The 13,851-nt window shown below is 37.7% G+C and overlaps 1 protein-coding gene across 2 annotated transcripts in view; it reads right to left on the bottom strand.

The window, feature by feature from the left end:
- The window catches only part of CRYBG3 (crystallin beta-gamma domain containing 3), a 93,116-nt gene that overhangs the window by 44,659 nt on the left and 34,606 nt on the right, over positions 1–13,851 (bottom strand). For both annotated transcript variants that reach the window (XM_032180735.1, XM_032180745.1), the window contains exons 4-7: positions 3,336–8,298; positions 2,328–2,375; positions 1,876–1,991; positions 610–757 (exon numbers count right to left, since the gene is read on the bottom strand). In XM_032180735.1, the coding sequence (XP_032036626.1) occupies positions 610–757; positions 1,876–1,991; positions 2,328–2,375; positions 3,336–8,298 (5,275 nt within the window). The remainder of the gene's footprint in view (positions 1–609; positions 758–1,875; positions 1,992–2,327; positions 2,376–3,335; positions 8,299–13,851) is intronic.

Genomic DNA, 13,851 nt, shown 5'->3' with positions numbered 1-13,851 from the left:
GAGTCGACACAAAGCTGTGGAAGCAGCAACAGTAAATTTTGAAGGCTATGCTGTACAAGTGGGATTGTAATGTCTGGGATTGTTATGAGATTGTTTACTGTCTGGACGCCTACCTGGGCAACCTGCTCTAGTGAACCTCCTTTGTCGGGGGTTGGACCCAATGATCTCTTGAGGTCCCTTCCAACCCCTACAATTCTGTGTGATTCTGTAATCCCAGCTACTAACACCCAAAATAGAAACCATACTAACACAGTAGGTATTTTAAGCTTAATATAAGCATTTCTTAATAAAATATGAACTAATTCCATTTAATTTCAATTAACTGGATTGGTAAACATCTAACCATCACTGTATCAGATAAAGGTGGTGGCAAAGAAAGATAAGCTATGTTTGCTTGTTATCTTCAGGAAGAAAAGGAAATTTAGCACAAAAACTAATAGCAAAGAGTAAACAGTCACTTTTTATCTTGAAGGTAAGAATTTGATTCACAACAAATTTGAACTAAATCACTAAACACAGCATACACACATTGTCCATTGTTAGTGATACGCCACTGCTGCCAACAGAAATTTACCATCTATGTGATAATATCATTAACAATGTCTATACCTTTGTTACATGTTTGATTGAACCCACTGTGAGGTTTCTTCGATGGTGTTTTACACCTGGAAGATCCCAAAGGTGATCCAGTATAGTCTCTCCTTCTTCTAGTACATGTTTCCGACCCTGGAACTTCGGTTTCTCATAGAAAATCCAACTGTAATAATGAAATCATGGACTGAGTTGTTGCTATTATGTAAGACTATGCTCATACAGCAGATTTGCTGAAAAGCTTAGCAATAATCTCTTCCGATCATGCTAGTTATCACCAATTTCTTACATACTCTTTCATTATTCACATATGAATGTGATACATATGTGACTTGTGCTTTATTTCTGTGCTTTAAAAATGAAGTATACATTTCTTTTCCCCAGGAGGTAGACTAACATAACTTAAAATATTAAATTTATAAAAATATAACTCAGTAACTATGCAAATAAAACGACATTTTACTAGAACAAACATACTAACTGACATATCAAAACATGCTCTGTTTAAGTACATACTAAGTAATAAAACATAGTTTTATTACATAAAACATACACATACTAATGATGACATTCAATGTTTCCTTAGGATGTGAAAGAAATGCCTACAAAACAAAAAACGTATGCCTCAAATCTGCCTGTTACATACATTGTTACTATGGCCAAGAATCAGAAACACACACTGTAAGCGCCACCAAATAAATTCCAACGCAACAACTGACATGGTAACAACCCCAGGTTGCCAAGGCAAACCTATTACTTTATTTTGAGCTATACCTTTACAAGTGGATTGAGAAACACTTAAAGGTACTTGTATATCCTCCTGCATACATAATCCTCTAAATGCTACCTTACAAACTGCAGTGGAGATTGCATGCTTTATGTTCTTTTCATAACACCTGTTGTATAATAAAATTGAATTGGAAAAAAAAAACAATAAAACAAACAAACAAAATAAAAACATTTTCTTTGGCACACACATGCTTCTTGTGATGATTATTGCTTTACTGTCTAAGCACTGCAGGCAAGAAGTCTAAACTTACATGTTGTTCTATTAGGAACTTTCTGTTTGAAGTTAATTCCCAGGAGAAACATTATTTTTGCACTGCAGCATTTGAAGCCATGTTTTATGCTTTTTTCATTGGTATCAGTCTAATTATACAAGAAAGAAAAAGACAGTCTTGCAGATCAGATATGTGTCATAAATTAAAGAAATGTAAACACAAGGAAAAACACACATACAGTCTTTTGAAAAGATTCTGTTTAAATATGACCTGGATTCCTTACCATCCTCTAATTATCCTAAGTAATGCTCCAATGGGAAAGATCCAGGATGTGGTATCCAGCACATCAGAATGAACTTCTTGTTTACTTTTGTCACCATGAATGTCATAAATAATAATCTGAAACAAGACAACACATACGAATGAAGGCCCATTTCAATATACAGCACAGTTAATTTTTGCTTGGAATAAAACCTACTTCATTTTGCGCCCACTAAACTGATATCCTACACATTTTCTTGTTATATGAAGCACTGTATGGAGGACAAGGAAATACAGTAAGATAACTAGTGACATGATTTTTGTAATACAATCTCATTATAAGCAAGTGTAAGCATATGTTACATTAAAATACAGAAAGCTAGACTAACATCAAATGCTTTCCATTAAATAAAATGGTATAATAAATTATTTCATGTGTCATATTGATCTGTGTGATGCACAAATTCTGCTTACCTTTCCTGGTCTTGGATTGTATTTGAGACCTGCTCTGTCAATTAGGTTCTGAAATTAAAAGGACATGGAAAACAACTATTAATATCCACAACAGTGGCACAATGCATGGAAAGCTTATTCTAGGCCCACTGTTCCAATAAATGTATGCAAGTGTGAATAGCAGAAACATCTAAGATTTTTCTCACTGTTATTCAGAGTTGGTGTAACTAGCTTAACAGAATCAAACAGTCAGCAGAAAGCAGCAAACGCTAGAGAGGAAGAACTATTACAGAATTTTAACTTATGGAAATGTATTACTCTTTCCCAGCCAGCAGAAAGTTGTATGTCTTCACAGTGGTAAAAACAAACCAAACCTCTAGCAAAGAATGAAACATTCCCAACATCATGAAAAGACATGCTTCTTCAGTTGCACGTTTGGTCTATGAAGCCTTTTTGATTTCTTAGTATCAGAAGAAATGTTTCCATACCCTCACCTGCCATTGCTTTAAATAAACTAAAAAACAAATGCCAACCTACAGAAGCAGGTATATTACTCGTTAACTGAGCTACAATTTACATAAGACTATGTGATGAAAGAATCTAACAACCCAGTACACAGGTAATTATATTTTTTGGAAAACACAGCTCTACTAATCACAAAATGTGGAAGAAATGAAATAACAGCATTCATAAAAAGGGCAGTTCCGTGATTTTTAGATTGAAACATCCTTAACATGGTTAAGTCTGTTCTGTTATTACACAAACTTGCCATTATGCATATTTTCCCGTTATATTTTCTGTTCACACCTTGTCTTTTACAATTAGAGGCTACTTTGATCTGTGTGAACCGAGAATACCATGTTTTTTCAATGATTCTATCAGAAGATTTTTTTTTTTTTTTTTGAGTCTCTGATCTTAAACAGCCTAATTAACCTTAAAAAATGAGGGGCTGAAGGAGGAAGAAGCAAGACATAAATTTTGAATCTGGGCTAATCACTTTGTTTATTAATATCTGACACGACATCTTACCGCTGACAATTCTCCCAGTTTTGGCATGGTGTGATCTTGGGACCAGTGAATCTTTGGCTGCAACATATCCTGAAGAATGCTTCCAAATCTGGTTCCCTTCTCAGAGTAGTAACTGGTGGCAGATTTCAAATACTGGTAATACACACTTGTAGGAGCATGCCTTAGATCAGCATCAGCTTTCTGTAAAACTGGCTTACAATATGTTTGTCTAGGAGAAGCCTCTTCTTCAACCAGTTCTGGTTGCTCCTTAGAGTCAAGTTGTTCTTTTGAAAGAAACGGTGATCGTTCAAGAAATGGATATATATTTTGGTCATTTGACTGAAGGGTTGTTTTTAAATTCCCTGTCCACTCACTGGAAAGACTTTGCTCTTCTCTCTCAACATCAAGTACATTTCCTTCATATAATGATTGTTCCTCATCCTCATCCTCCATTCCCTCCTCCTCCTCTTTACTGAATTGAGAGGTAAACTGTAAGCGCTCAGAAACTGACTGGAGAAGGGATAGCACGGAAGCGTGGTTGGTGTTGTCTTTAGATATTCCACTAGGATGGCCTTCTGGTGACATGTCTGTGGACAGCAGGTCTTCTTGGGGGCTGTCATCTTCATATATGGGAGACAAAGAGAAAGGGTATATTCTATAGCGCTTAGCCTCTACGCTCAGAAATGACTCTGAGCTACAGCTCTCTGTTGCTTCTTTCAACTTGTTATCCTTTCCATAAAGATAGGCCGGCTCATGTTTATTCTTTGCTCTTTCACATGCTAGATGATCTGTACTATCCAAAGGCAGATCAGAAGAAGAAAGAGAGCTAGTTTCCAAATCTTCAGTTGAGACAGACTTGTTCTCAGTTTGAAGGGCACCTTCATAAATGATAGTAAAAGAACTGTTTTCCCACTGCTCAATTAGTGGAGAAGAGCCTGAAAGACCCACCAATTCCTTCATGCCTTTGCTGCAGTCCAGACCATTTTCTTCAAGCTGATCATTTCTCTGCATATCTTGATCCTTCACTTGTACCTCTTTCAGATTCTCATTGTTTTGGGCAAAGACTGTCTTGAAGCAGTGTTTCCCTTCACTGTGCTCTCCAGTAACAGGCAACTCAGATGCAACGAACTGTGTCTGTAATCCAATATTAAACAGTGTTGTCTTACTTGCTCCTTCTGCTTGTTCCTCTTTATTCTCCACTACCTTTGAATCTTCTAAGGTTGCTTTTACTTGTGCAAATACTCCTGCAGCCTCTCTTCCGCTGTGTTCATCTGGATTGTCCTCTGCACTGCTTTCCAGAGAACCCTGAGGACTTCTTTTGTCTTTGGATTCACTCTGCATGCTGCTACTTGCTTCATCAGGCATAAAAGATAACAAATTAATATCTACAGTTGGCTGCACTGTATACTCTGGCACATCTGTATTACTGCATGAATCTTTTAACTGCAATGGCAGAAGCATGTTCTCAGTCACAGCAGCATCTCTACTCATTAAATGTAAAGATACATCAGATTTTCTACTAGTAGCTGATAACCTAGCATTACCACACATCTCTGCTGCAGCCAGATGTTCATACAACTTTTTATCATGTTCCTCTTTTGCTAGTATCATTGGGGCTGATTCTGGCTGTGCTGAACTACCAGTAGGTAGAAATCCATTTGTTTGACATGTGAATGCATTATTCAGTATCTTTTCACCTCTTTGGGGCCAATCTGCGCTATTTTCCATACTATTTGGAACCACGGAAAGATCTGAGCAATCTGCCTTTTCACTGTTTGTACTTACATTCTGAGCTTCCCCCGTAGCTGTTGGTTCTTTGATTATGTCCTGTGTTCTGGCAGATAAATTACTATCCAGGTTTAAAATCTTTGGAGTTTCAGCCTCAGTTTTAGGCTTAACCTTTTCAGAATGCCTTTTACTATCACTGCATTGCCCCTGACTGGATATTAGCTTTTGTTTGGCTGAGTTAATAACTTCATCAATTATTTCTTTTGCTTTTAATGTTAGTGCACTATGTAGGTCAATTTTATCAGGGATGTAAGACAGTGTCTTTTCATCTTGATTATTTGTATCGTATGTTTCATTTCCCATTAGTGAATAGGAGCCTCTCTTGTTGAAATGTTTCAATGAATGCAGAGCTGACTGGATTTCTTCTTCTTCCAGCTGCATGGTTCCAGTTTTCTGATCATTTAGGATATCTGTATTTATTAAACTATCCTTGCTCCCACAAACGTGGCAGACACCAACAGCTTGTTTTGCTATTATTTCCTCTATAGCCAAGTGTAAAACTGAGTCCACTATTTCCTCAGCTTTCTTAAACAAAAGAGCAGCATCTTGGAATTTAGTGTATTGTCCTCCCTCCCCATAAGTATCTTTCCATACTTTCTCAAAACAGAGCTCATTTGACTCTCTAGGTGCAGCAGCTGTTTGGTCATCTGTTTCAGAAAGGGATTCTGAGATACTAGAAGCCTGGTTACAAAGATTCACCTTTTCCACAGCATTTCTGCCCACCTTCTCAGTATGCACTGAATCAGATGCTGTTTTCAAAGTTTTCAAAGGACATATGGCTGATGGCACTGCCTCTACCAAGACGCAGCTGTCAGCCTGCTGTGCAGAGGATACTTCCTCTGCTCCATCACCAGCTTTAAGAAGAGAGGAATTACTGTTCTCCTGAGCAATGCCCAACGTTTCCAAGGCAGAAATAGAAAGGTTTGAGGCTTCTTTGGATCCCCGAGTAGGTGAAGTGGGCTTGGAGATGCAAAAATCCCACGTATCTACTTCAGCATCAAAGTGGTGGAGCACAGCTGGGGTAAACTCAGGTTCCGGAGAAACAACTGGGCATGAAGCCCTTGGGTCTTCTGAGCAAAGTGGTGTCTTGGTCATTCTGTCCTCAGGGATTATTCTTCTAGATTCGGCACCCAGAAGAACATAGCCCTCCTGTTCAGAAGCAGCAGAGCATCTAGCAATCTGGCCATTTTCAGAATTAGTGGAAGGAGAATGGATTTCTCCTTGGTTGTCAGATGAAGAATAAAAAGTTGTGGATGATATCCTATGCTTATCACTGTTTTCATTGCTGGAGGAATTACTAATATGCCTATCTTCAGGACTAGGTGAAGATGCAGAAATGATGTCTACATCAACATCTTTTTCAGCGATGACAGGGGAGTGGTTGGTCAGAGGTCTTCCTCCACTTCTCAAGGCAGAATGAGAATCCTCCAGATTTTTTTCTTGTGATTTACAAATAGGAGAGGAAAGTTCAGAAATGCAACCCTTAGATTCAGAAGGAACAACAGTCATCTCATTCATACCAGCCTCATCGATTTTAGAAGCAGCAGGAATAGGATTGTCTGTCCTGTCAGTGTTGACTAAAGGGCAAGGTGCAGGCTTTCCTGTGTTGTCTTCTGCAAGTATAACTAATGCTTTTGCAGAAATGTCTTGCACAGTTTTAAGGGAAACAGTACCGAGGTCATGGACAGGAGCTGAATTTTCTGAGAGGCTCGTATCTACAGGCTCAAAGGATTTGCTCTTTTCACATTCGTGATCAGAACGAGAAACAGTGTCTCTCACATCATTTAAACCGACTCCTCTTTTCACTATAGTTTTATTTTCAGACTTACAACTAGGATGAAGAGGAGCTGAGCAACAGTCTCCAGTTTCGATAGAAGACTCAAAAGTAACAGAGAGAGGTGCTGTCATCTCATCAAAGTCAGATTTCCCATTTTCACACCCATGTACGCATGACAATACATCAGCAAAATTTTCTACTGCAACCTCAGATGAAACCTTCATTTTTTCTAGACAAGGTAAAGCAGGCTGTTGTGTGGCAGTATCCTCAGAATTCTCCGCAAGGATTAATTGGTGTTCATTTAGTACCTGCATTGGTTTTCCTAACTTATTCAGTTCTTCATTACTAGTCCCCTGGTCCATGACTATATCTTCATCACTTTTAATAGTTAACACTGAAGCAGTCAGATTATCTGTGACTATGCACTTTTCTCCTCTGGACTCCATGCTAAGTGAAGTGGGTATTTGTTCATGAAAAGGTAAAGGAATAGTAGCAAGAAAGCTCTGGGGATTTTGTTCTTTTTCTGCAGCTGCCATAATTTTCTGTGGATTGCTTTTTCTTGGATCACTATCTTTATTTGCACTATCTGTATGCTGATCTGCTGGCTGCTGAAATGTAGTGGAACTGGAATGAAGCTCCTGGACATCTGATGTTAGCTCTGAGTGGTTATTGATTTGATGATTACAGCAATATTCTCCCTTGTTTGCTTGTAGTTCTTCATTAGCTGTCTTATTTGATTTGGGTGACTGTAAACAATCATCTTGTATTTTTTGTGTGGACTCCTTATTAGATTCTTTACTACAATTAATTCCTTTATCAGAGTTAGAAGTGGCATTTTTGTCCATCTGAAACAGAGCTTCTACTTCTCCCAGCAGTTCATCTTCTTTTCCAATGAACTTGTCCACAGAACCCATTTTAAGGGAACTGGTAATTTGAGAAGTGGAATTTGTTAGGATCTCACTGTCTTTACTAGATGACAATAATGTATCTAGTGAATAAGCCCTCTTAACTTTTGTTGCTTCTAAAGCTGGTGTATGTTTTAAGTCTACTTCATCAGATGGTTCAGTAGGTGAAGCTGAGGCATTTGGAGTTACTTCATGTCTGTTGCTACCCAAGCAAAGCTGAGTTTTACCAGACTTTTTCAAGTCAATTTTAACGTTAGAAGAATCTACAATGACATCATTTTTATGATCTTTATCCTCATCTTCTCCATTTTCTTTTATTAAGTGTCCTGATTTTGGAGAGACAGTTGTTTGGATTTCTCCATTTTCTTTGACCATTAAAGCATTTCCGTTCTCAGTACTCTCTTCTCCGTTTTCAGCTGTTTCTGATTGATTCTTCATTAGTTGCCTAATCCTTGCAGAACCTCGATACGTAGCATAAGTGACGGCGGGTGCTTGTGATTTCTGTTGTGTCTTCCTGTAACAAGAAGCATCATTATCAGCACAAGACAGAATATGTAAATAGCTAGTGTGATAATAATAGAGGTTAACACAAACTGTAGATGATGTAACATTATTATTTTCCTCCAAAGACTAACATAAACTGTAGACTGCATGCAACACTATTTTCCTCCTTTTTTTTGCTCTTCCTAAACATGGATTTCTGTGACAAACAATACATATACTGTCTTTTACTGAAAAAAGCCAACAAACCATAAGCAAGAACTAGATATTGCTATAAACAGCTTCTGTCATTTGCTTTCTACTGGACAATGGCATTATTATTTAAGAAAAGCCACTGCACGTCAACATTTGCAATGACATAAATAACATCTTCACAGAAGTATGCTTATATCCTAGTAACACAGGAATATACTTTAATACTGAAAAAATACTGTACTAATACTCATTAAAATATTGAATTGAAAATTGATTTTTTTACCTAGGCTTTCAATACAGCGGTACAGAACAAGACCAGGGCAAGCAAAATACATGGAGAAAAGGAAGTATACAACAGTGAATGCTTTCTGGACCACAGGGCAGTAAGAAAAGAGAACGAAGGCATATCAGGTAAAAATGAAGACTCCATAAATACTTGAAGAAATATCAATATGAGATGCCTAGAAATCTGACAAGGAATTGGTAGACCCGGTCATTCATCTTACATTTAATAGCAAGCAAACAATTACTCCTCTCCCCTCCCCCCCAAAAAAACAAACAAACAAACAAAAAAAAACCACACAAAACAAAACACCAAAACAAACACACCACCACCAAAAAACCCTACTGTAATGCAAAAAATAACAACAAAAAATCACCATGGAAAAACTGTGACCCTGATCTTTCACTGCTCTTTCTGATATTGTAAGTATAAATTCAGAGCCTGTCAATTTTAATTTTCTTAAGAAGCTTCTAAATAGCTCTGAAGTTTTTCTTCTTTCTTAAAATTAACTGACATAATAAATGTTTACCTTCCTTTCTAATGCTTCTCTCCTTCCCCCCTTTTTTGTTGTTTAAAGAATTCCTGCAAAAATAGGGCAGTGACGGTATGTATGTGCACACACCAGCTCTTCACCTTTGAGCAAAGCAGACCCTCACAGACTGTTCTTAAATTCTATTTTGCTTTAGCTCCCACCTAAACTAAGAACAAAACATTTCAAACACTTAGCCAGTCTGACCCTACATCTACAAACATGCTGGCTGGAAGTGGCAGTTCACCTACCTAGAAGAGTATCTTGAAAAAAACTAAGATTTTCGTTTCTAATATGAAATAGCCAAAAAGTATCTCAAGAGCACATTCAAAAGTTCTTTGTAGCTTACCATTAGTTCATTTTTATTGAGAAGTTATTGTAGCTAGAGAGTTGAAGACAAGTAATTTAAGCATGATATAATATGTGAATTCACTATGGAAAAGTGAACTACAAAATAAATAATTTTGTTTATTTGAGTATCATTGAGCAACCATAACTTCAAATATTGTCTGCATGGATCTTGAGTACATATTCTCTTTATAGGTACAGAAAAATATAAAAAAGAAGTGGATTTACCAATATAAAATATAATCTCTTCTGTCGAGTGTTTAGACACCCAGATTCTTATTTCCATAATGCTTTTACTTTGAAGGGGGAACTTAGTATTATTTTAAATCACCGGCAAACTCCCTCCTTGTGCATTATTTGCACATGCAAAGAGTACAAGTAAACTAAAAGCAAAATTATTCATATTCATAAACATTAAAATAAAGTTATAAACACTCATTTATTAAGTGCTAGGTTTACTTGTGCTAATGCCAAAACACCTGAATATGGGAATTTAGACATAGTGAGAACTGGAAAATGAAATTTCTATTGTGGATTAAATATACTGTAATCCCCAACGAAGGCTACAACAGAATCTCAATATAGGGTTTACAGGAAAGTCATATAAACACCATGTCTCACAAGCATTTGCAGAGCTAGATGCGTTTAGTCTTCTATACCACTAGTCTGGTTTCCAGAGATTCCAGCAGTGGTAGCTGCTAAACATCACACACACCATTTAAGTTGCTATTTTCAGCAATCTCATCTCTTAAAGCAAGCATACATATTTCTGCTTGGAAGAAAACAAAATGCATTTGGAAAAAGGGTAGTAGAGGAAAATCAAAAGATGAGGGTTTTGTTTTGTTTTGTTTTCTTTATATATATATACATAAATGTATATATATGTATATATATACATATATATATATATAAAGAAAAACAGTAAGTTATACTGTTTTCCATGTCCTTATAGAAAACTTTCTTCTATATTAGAAAAATACTTTTCAAAGCTCCAGATATCCTAAAAATCTTAGGGGAAGGAATTGTTGCTTTCTATAGTACACTATATTCACTCAGCATCAAAACAGATATAGCCATAAAAAAACAAGGTTGAAGGAAGTAAGACCTGATCATGTTCTCACTCAGAATTAACCTTACTGGGTATCTTCTCCCATTTCAGTTAAGTTGCAATGGAGTCAAAATGCTTTAAATAACCGCTATTAAGATTAAAAAAAAAAAAAAAAAAAAAAAAATCCAACCATCGCTTCTCCCATACTTTGGTCAACCTCAAATATAAAAAGTCAGTCCACAACAGTCCAGAATCCAGATAAAATGTCTTTGAAGAAAACAAACAGAACATAGGCTTGCACCAATTTTCCAAACAAGTTTTATGAATTCTTGAAAAGGAAAACCATAATGATACATATTTAAAGTGAGCTTGTTAAATGGTATTGCAATGTACTGAGCACTCATTTCCACAACAAACACAGCATTATTTTGAATAAACTGCTCAATGACAATGAATTTTTACTGAGTGTCTTTCATTCTGCAGTTGGTATTTTGTCTGATATGCAGTGTGAAGAATTCAGGACTTATCTATAAATATAGTGCTCTGACACAAACCTGGAAAATACCTTTGTCTCCCACACCCAACTTTGCTTTCAATTTCACCCATGAACTCAGCAATTCTTAAATTGAAACCATCCAGAAATGGGATGAATAGGTTAATTTTAGACAAGACTGCCTACAGAGGGATGAAAAGGAGAACCCAGCATGAAGGGGTACTATATTTACATTGCCTTGAGCTACAGATCCCAACTACCATTTATTCCACATGGTCTGGCAAAACAAGCGTACACAGAACTTCTTGTCTATCGTGTGCCTTTTATCATTTCTCCTCATTCTTTTTGCTTTCCGTTTGTCTTCTGAGGGAATTTTATGCTCTGATTGACTGATTTGTAGTTGAAGTCTGAGGAAGACTCAGAGCAATGTGCCCTACAGAGCTCCGTGTACAAACCCAATCCTGACCAGCAGTGGCTACAGCACCATTTCATCTTGCACAGCCTCATCTTGTGGTCAGCCTCTGCCAGCGTCTCCTGCCATACAGCTCTGCTTTTCTGCAGACTTGCCTCTTCCAAGAGTTTCTACACTGGCTGTTGTTTTAAAAAGGAACCAACCTCTTCTCCGCAGACATGGCAACTTAGGGATCCCTGACCTTTCAGTGAGAATTTGCTGCTCAGCATATTGTAACAATTTTGTCAAGGGACCTTTTATTCCTACCGAGTTTATTTTTAGAGGACACTGGAGCGTTTGCAATCCGAACGCTCACATGCAACAAGACGTTTAAAAAATGAAAACCTATGCTCCTATGTGGCAGTTGCAACTCAGTTGGCTTGCTCTAAATCTTGCTTTAAGTCTTATGAAACACATTAAGAAGCAGGCTCTGTCATGCAAAATTGCTTTAAAATGCCACTAGGGACTTGTTCCACAGACATTTAAAGTAACAATTCATTTCTGATCATCAAAAGAACACATCATTTCAGAACTTACCTTAGAAACTCTTTGCAAATTGTTTTTTCCAATTCAGATGAGGACACAGATGAAAGCCTGATTATACACAAAACCTAGCCTGTAGTTCTGTCACCCGTCACATCCTGTGAGATTCCTTCGTTCCCTTCTTAATAGGAAGCTATTCAATTCCCTATAAAGCCAAAACTCAGCTTCACAGAAGACTGTCTGACAGCAACAAGAGAAGATGTCACCATGAGTTACGTTACATTTGTCAAAAGCAGCTGCTCGTAGAGATTTCTTCTATTATGGAAGAGAAGTACAAAGTTCAAGGGGGGCTAACTCAAGGAGGGGAGGGGTACATCTTCTGGTACATCTCGTGTAACAGACGTCTTGTGTAACTTGCCCCAAAAGCGGTATTCACTATAAAACGAGCTTGTTGGTTTTGAAACCCTGAAGCAGGACGAATCTCACTACCCTGAATGTCTCCTCTCAGTGCATCCATATAGATTATATTAGTTGCAACTTTTTCAAGTGTACGCCATAAATTGGTAACCCCTCATATTTGTACCATGCAACAAAGCAAAAAGCAGACACCCCTAGACTATTTTCAAATATAGCCAGGAAGATGTCTCAGTAAGACACAGCACTACATGGATACAGCACCTCAGATACCCAGGCAGCATGGCTTCATTCGCACAGCCTGATATCCACGTTACAAAGCCCTTGCAGCCAGCACCATGGCTGAGCTTTGGGCTTACCAGTGCTGAAGAATGAGCATATTGCTGGCTGGCCTGTTTCAGCAGCATACAACACTTGGCTCTCCCAAGGCATGCAACAGCCATTTTTTCCCCCTCATACCTCTCTCTTCCACATATGTTCTCTCCAGTCCAGCCGTCTCCCATTTTTTCAAGCTTACAAGTGCATGTTTTTCCTCATTTCCTTTCACGGACCCCTGAGAAGTAGCTCCTAGGCCAGAAAGGTCTGCAGGCTACAGGCTGAAATCCACTGCTCTAAATCAGTATGTCTCTTGTGGTTCCAGTCTACCCCTCCCTAATTAATTTATAATTATGCTATTGTTTATTTTAAAATTTTCCATTTTTTTTCCTACTTCTTGCTTAACTGACTACTTTTTAAAAATTATGTTAAAGTCCTCTGACCTTCTGGTTGACTCCAACTTATTCAGCTAGCTATTTCTACAGTCATGTCAGATCTTTACAAATGGAAAAAATAAAAGCCTTATTGAAAAAAAAAAGCCACCGTGGGCTAACTGAAAAGTTGCCATATGCAACTTAAATCAAAGAAAGTAATTTTTTTAGACAGAGGGGATAGCTTCATGATTTAAATCTGAAGTTTGAAATACCTAGTGTCCTGGGACTTCACATTTGTATGCTCTTAAAGGTTAAAAGTTTGGTTTGAACACTGTGATTTGCACGCAGTTGATTTTGTAGGAGATTACAAAGTTAATGTTCTGTAAGGACAATTAAGAGTCAAAGACAATTTTAATAAAAACAAATGTTGTCTCCGTGACCTTGGAAGGAATAGTTTTCCTTTCCCTGGCTTCTCATGGTACTGCTTCTTGCTTACCTTCCCCATCTGGGAAAGAAGCTGTACTCAGAGTAACGAGATCAGTGGGGGCCTGGGGCCTTGTTGTGCCGCCTCTGAGGATGTCTTTGGAGTAGGAAGCCTGTGCACATACCCCATGGTATGTGGCCCCCCTCACA

Source organism: Aythya fuligula, chromosome 1, assembly GCF_009819795.1.
Source record: "Aythya fuligula isolate bAytFul2 chromosome 1, bAytFul2.pri, whole genome shotgun sequence".
NCBI lineage: Eukaryota > Metazoa > Chordata > Aves > Anseriformes > Anatidae > Aythya > Aythya fuligula.
This window is presented reverse-complemented; position numbering and strand designations above follow the sequence as displayed.